The following is a 6,843-nucleotide window of genomic DNA, read 5'->3' on the forward strand; positions in this document are numbered from 1 at the left end:
TGTAGATTTATTACTCTAGTGGCCTATATGAAACACATCAGCAATTTGCAGCAATATCCCAGTCCTTCAGTGTTGCATTCCTGGATGGATGCAACACTGAAGTATGAGTATGGAATCCACACAAGTCTGGAGCTGCTTCATATACAATGAATGTGAAACTAATTTTGTAGTAATTTTTTAATACCCAAATAAGCTTTATTCTATAGTAAACTTTCATATCTGAAACATAAAATGTACCTGTATACTAGGCTTGGGCAATGTCTACAGAATTACTTTGTAAAGCGAGCAGTAAAAGGTAATTTTATGACATATTCTGGTTATTAAACACCTTGAAATCTCATACATCTCAAATGGGGATCTGTATTGAATGGATTGCACAATATTGTAAAATGTCAGTAGAAAAATGTGTATATTTATTCAGTGTCAAAGTTGATATAAAGGTATTTTTACATAGATCTTCTGGTTTTTGTACATTCAGAACTCCATATATTAATGTGAAATGTCTGTAGATATTTGGGGAGTTGCTTGCAATTACTGTCACATAATGTTTATATAAAGTAAATGCTATACATTCATGGGAAAAGCTTGAAAATATATTGGAGAGCTGCTTGTAATTACTGTTAAATAATGTTTATATAAAGTTAACCTCATACATTAATGGGGAAATGTATGTAGATATATTTGATAGTTGATTTTAAATACTATCGAGTAATGTTAGTAAAGTAATGATTATTAAAATTATGTTTTTGTAAACTATTATCACATGATCTTATTTTTTTGTACATTATAAAACCAACATTTACCAGAGATCAACTGTAAATGGATTGGATAATCACATAAAATAAAAGCTTAAAGCTCTCAAGATACCATTAATGGGTGTTAAAGGAGGGTAATTTGAATGTAATTTTACATAATTTTCCTGTGTTTTACATCCAGAAATCTGTACTTTGATGGGGAGTTCTTGTGGATGGATTGAATAATCCTATGAATTTACCAGAGATTACTGTATGAAAACCAGAGTCTTCATTTAAATTAGGTAATTTTAAGGTAGTTCTGCAATCTTTTCCATTTTTTGTGCAGATTTATACATTTGATCTAGCAATGTTTTATAACAATTTTTATAATATAATAATATTTTCTTTTTATTTTATAATGGTTGGACTGTAAAAATGTAGACAATGTCCAAAGTAAATATCCGTATTTTTAAAATAAATCTCTGTAGAATAACTAAAGGTTTTTTACTGTTATTTGACGGTAAGTGTTTGGCAACTTTTGCTGCCAGACTTTTTACCATTTTTTTATGATTTTTTTTTTTACACTGTGTGATTTAACAGTTATCATTAATAGATCATCCTTTAAGTGTTAACTAATCACATAAAGCCATAGAGACTCATAGAAATACTTCAATCATCATGAGTTGTGTATTAGTTAAACAATACTTAAGTATGTGATTTGTTCCCTAAAGTACATAAATATTAGAAAAAATAAAGTGTCACCACATTTACTCTTGTAGCTGCACTCATGAGTGAAACCTTTGTTTTTTGCAGTGATCAGTGGAAAATGAGAGGAAGCAGCAACACACATGCGAGAGAAAACTATCACGTTATGTCAAAACAACAATATTATACAGTTAAGGGGCTTGATGGAAAAACTCAGATGGATTTTAGGAGAATACAAGAATTCAGAGAAACAGGGAGTCATCTGTAGATCTCTCCTAAATTCCCAAGATTACTTTGACACCAGAAAGCAGGTGACCAGTGTTTTCAAATGAGACGTGAGCTTCGTTGTAAGAAAAAAAAAAACAAAGGGTTAAACACACAGTATCTCTCTCAAACTGCTCCTCCTCCTGGAATGAATCATAGCTTGATAACTCCTCCCTCTTCTTCCTGCTCTCAAACACAACAAGCTCCAGTCTGTCCACGTATTTCCTTGTTCCCTCCCCTTCAGATCTACAGTTTGAAGATGGGTGTGACCAACCTGTAAAAGAGCTGCAGCCTCCATTCACTGCAGAAACACATGCTGTTTAGATCAAAGGTCAAACTAGTTCAACGTCTAAGGAAGTGAAACTCAGACAGTTGTTGTCACTGAGAGGTGAAATGGCGCAGCAAGGAGCTCAGCTGGACGGAGCAAAATTCTGCTGTTCGATCTGTTTGGATCTACTGAAAGATCCGGTGACTATTCCCTGTGGACACAGCTACTGCATGAGCTGTATTAAAGGTTTCTGGGATGAAGAGGATGAGAAGAAAATCTACAGCTGCCCTCAGTGCAGACAGACCTTCACACCGAGGCCTGTCCTGGTGAAAAACACCTTGGTAGCAGATTTAATGGAGGAGCTGAAGAAGACTGGACTCCAAGCTGCTCCTGCTGATCACTGCTATGCTGGACCTGAAGATGTGGCCTGTGATTTCTGCACTGGGAGGAAGATGAAAGCTCTCAAGTCCTGTCTGGTATGTCTCGTCTCTTACTGTGAGAAACACCTCCAACCTCACTACAATGTCGGTCAATTCAAAAAACACAAGCTAGTCGACCCCTCCAAGAAGCTCCAGGAGAACATCTGCTCTCGTCATGATGAGGTGATGAAGATATTCTGCCGTACTGATCAGCAGAGTATCTGTTATCTCTGCTCTCTGGATAAACATAAAGGCCACGACACAGTCTCAGCTGCAGCAGAAAGGACTGAGAGGCAGAGAGAGCTCGAGGTGAGTCGACAAAACATCCAGCAGAGAATCCAGGACAGAGAGAAAGATGTGAAGCTGCTTCAACAGGAGGTGGAGGCCGTCAGTCGCTCTGCTGATAAAGCAGTGGAGGACAGTGAGAAGATCTTCACTGAGCTGATCCGTCTCATCCAGAAAAGAAGCTCTGATGTGAAGCAGCAGATCAGATCCCAGCAGGAAACTGAAGTGAGTCGAGTCAAAGAGCTTCAGGAGGAGCTGGAGCAGGAGATCACTGAGCTGAAGAGGAAAGACGCTGAACTGAAGCAGCTCTCACACACAGAGGATCACAACCAGTTTCTACACAACTACCCCTCACTGTCACAACTCAGTGAACCTACAGACTCATCCAGCATCAATATCCGTCCTCTGAGATACTTTGAGGATGTGACAGCAGCTGTGTCAGAGCTCAGAGATCAACTACAGGACATCCTGAGGGAGAAATGGACAAACATCTCACTGACAGGGACTGATGTGGATGTTTTACTGTCACAACCAGAACCAGAACCCAAGACCAGAGCTGAGTTCTTAAAATATTCACGTGAAATCACACTGGATCCAAACACAGCAAACACATGGCTGTTATTATCTGGTGGGAACAGAAAAGCAACATTAGAGGAAGAAGAACAGTCTTATTCTAGTCACCCAGACAGATTCACTGGATGGTATCAGGTCCTGAGTAGAGAGAGTCTGACTAGACGTTATTACTGGGAGGTGGAGTGGAGCGGGTCAGGAGTTTATGTAGCAGTTGCATACAAGAATGTCAGCAGAGCAGGAGGCTCAGATGAATTTGGATTTGGACACAATGACAAATCTTGGGCTTTAGATTGTTCCACTGACAGTTATACATTTTTGTTCAATGATGTCGAAACTCCTGTCTCAGGTCCTGGTTCCTCCAGAGTAGGAGTGTACCTGGATCACAGAGCAGGTATTCTGTCCTTCTACAGCATCTCTGAAACCATGACTCTCCTCCACAGAGTCCAGACCACATTCACTCAGCCTCTCTATGCTGGACTACGTTTTTATTCTTTATTCTCTTACGGGGACACTGCTGAGTTCTGCAAACTCAAATAGACAGAAGTCATTTAAGGGACAGTCGGTTAAATTCTGAGTTCATTCTTAAAATGATTTTGTCTCTGTCATTGTTGCTGAGAGCTCGTTGCTGCAGTGTTTCTGCACAGAGATCAGCTGTCAATCAAACATTATGGTCAACTTTGACATCTTCTCATCTGTTGTTATGTAAATATTTGAGTTTCTTTAGTTGCTGCTCTTTCTTGTGTCTGTTTCACCATGGAGGCTTTCACTGATCATGATGATTTTGTTTTATACACAAACTTGCATTTCTCAACTCTGCTCTTGTTTCTCTTCTACTTCATCAGTCTGAACAGAGAAAGAACCACAACTTCCTTTATCAATAGATATTTTACTCTCACCACTTTGTAAATCTGTCAAGAAATTTACATTCACATTGATACATTTGGTCATGTACAAATCAGGTATTATAAAGTATTATAATACTTGAATTATTGTGATAATAATCAATAAGGAGATCATTTATTATGTTGTTGTACATAGCTGACATTCTGGGTTAAACTAACTGATTGTGTGGATGAAGTGAATCTGAACATGAAATCATTGAACAAGAGTCATTTAACAGACTTTACTGATTGGATGTGTGAACAATCTGAAGCTTTATATCATCAATAAAGTTGTTTTATTTCAAGATTGAACAAAGTATTTTCTTCTGTCTTCATCTCAGGATCTCATTCAAAGCTTGTGGAGAAAATGTGAAACTAATATGAGAGTTTATTTGAGGCAGTTTTCCTCCTGAAACACCACAAAGTACAGAGTTCATGTTCAGAGCTGAAGAATGTTTGTCAGTCAGTCTCTGTACTTTCAGCTTTCTTCACTAAAACAGTTTCATCACAGAGAAATGAGCAGAGTTTTCTATCACTTGTTGCTTTTAACAAACCGAGATTTTATTTGTGCATTTAGTCAATAAAGAGGATTTGTTACACAGGCCTAAAAAAAACTGGAAAAAAATAGTTTTAAAAAGTGAATTTGGTCAAATTTGGGTGTGAAGATGTTTTGTTGAGTCGTGACGAACATAAAACAACATCTATGTGTAATTGTGAACTTGAGGTCATTTCATTAATGTTGAAGTTGATTTTCATGAAGATGAAAGTTCAGAATGAGGCTGTCATGTTGGTTCAGTGTTTAGCTCTGTCACCTCACAGTCAGACGCTTCTGGGTTGTAAAGTTTGAATCCAGACTTGATTCAAACTTCTTGTGACTCATTTTGTTCGGGGTTTAATCTCTCAATCCACAAAACTGCCTGCTGTGCTGAAGACTTTCTGTTATTGATGCTTAACTGACAACAAAGAAATGCATCTAAAACTGTCATGATTAGTGTTTCTGACAACTGTGATTGATTTATTGCACCATCACAGGTAAAGTTACTCCACCTTTTCTAGTCCAGAAGTCATTTAGGAATCATTTCATCATAATGATAATTACATTAAAAACTGCTTTCAATCTCATCAGAATCAACATCAAGAGAACTTGACATGTTCATTCTAGTTTTAAGCCGTTAAGAGTTCAGAAAACAGAATATTTGAACAACAGCAGATGAAACATGTTTAAACTCTATCAGGTCCAGTCATGAAATAATTAAATCATAAAATAAATAAATCATTCTTTACATCTGGTTTCAAGTTTTTCCATGTTGGTCAATCAGATTTCATGAAGTCTAAAGTCTCAAATCTCAAAGTTTTATTTACAACCTGAAGACTCATGTGAACAATATTTGTAAACTGGAAAATCTTCCGTCTACATTTGGATGTTCTCACAGAACAGATGTTATATAGAAGCTTTTTTTAAAAAAAATGATATCAAACTTGTAGTCAGATGCAAACATCAGCATGTTAACATATAACTCGTCTTCATGCTACATTTACAAGCTGGCAACACCAGACGAATGTATAACACATGATCACGTTGCATCATACATTCATTTTATACCCACAGTAACTGAGTTTAAATTCAATTCTGTAAATAGATTTTAAATTGTTCGTTTAATTTTAGTACTACTTTGTTTTAGGGATGCACGATATTATCGGCACGTCATCGGTATCGGCCTATAAAAGCTCTAAAAATAAATATCGGCATCGGCGAATTCTGCCGATTATGAGAGGCCGATATGTCACCATCTCCTCCGCCGCCTGACTGTGCTTCCCTTGATGGACTGTGTCACACTGACGTTCCCGGTGCTTCCTCTGCAGGCTCCACTTCACTCAAGCTGCCCGTCAGACCAGCTGCTTCTGCCCACTTTAACCAGAATAACAAACCGGGGCTCGGTGCTCCACATTTCCTGCCATACTTGTCATTTGTTTGTTTAGCCAGTCACATCGCTGTCATTTATGGTTCAATCAAGACAGAAAAGTATTGAAGTTTATTATTTATTTTTTCTGGAGTTATAGATTAACTTAGGTTGTAACCTACCATACTCACCCACCATGCGGCCAGGAGACAAAATGGAGGCACTGAACCACTTCCTGATTTTAAGATCTTGCTGACATCACCAGTGATGTCATGGGTTACACCAAGTGTGAGGGAATTTATTTTATTTAGTTAAATGTTTGGTTTTGTATTTATGTTATTTGCACTTAATTTGGTTTACGATAAGGAACAATGCTGTTGTTGATGTTTGTGTAAACAATGTTAACTGATACAAGTGACATTGTCATTCACCAGTTGTTGATCTAAGGGAAAGGACACCCCTGATAGAAATATGGTTCTGCCTACACAGATTTCAGGGCCTATTTAAAGGGAGAGATGTTAGTTTGGGAGAGAGCAGAAACCAAAGAGGATGTCAGTGTAGCTGTGTGAAGGTAAGTTTGATTTTGCTTGTTTTCATTTGGTCGTCTCTGAGTCTGTCCCTTATCACCTTCCTTGACACTCTGGCAAAGCTTCCTCACAGGTAAAACTTTATTTCACAGTAAAACAGCAAATAATTGTACAAAATTGAGAGACAGACAGTGATCAGTAGATGCTGAGTAAAAGGGAACAGACAGCTTTACATTATGGTGCTGTAATATCTCTTAACTTCTGGGGTTGTACTAAACAGTCCTTT

The 6,843-nt window shown here is 37.6% G+C and overlaps 1 protein-coding gene across 1 annotated transcript; it reads left to right on the forward strand.

Moving 5' to 3' along the window:
* The first annotated feature begins 2,096 nt into the window (after positions 1–2,096).
* Positions 2,097–4,335, forward strand: LOC121908371 (tripartite motif-containing protein 16-like protein). The gene is made up of 2 exons (XM_042428313.1): positions 2,097–2,394; positions 2,629–4,335. Exons 1-2 carry the CDS (start codon positions 2,097–2,099, stop codon positions 3,783–3,785), a joined length of 1,455 nt encoding a protein of 484 aa, XP_042284247.1. The 3' UTR covers positions 3,786–4,335.
* Positions 4,336–6,843: the final 2,508 nt, after the last annotated feature.

This window comes from Thunnus maccoyii, chromosome 12 (genome assembly GCF_910596095.1).
Source record: "Thunnus maccoyii chromosome 12, fThuMac1.1, whole genome shotgun sequence".
NCBI classification, from domain to species: Eukaryota; Metazoa; Chordata; class Actinopteri; order Scombriformes; family Scombridae; genus Thunnus; species Thunnus maccoyii.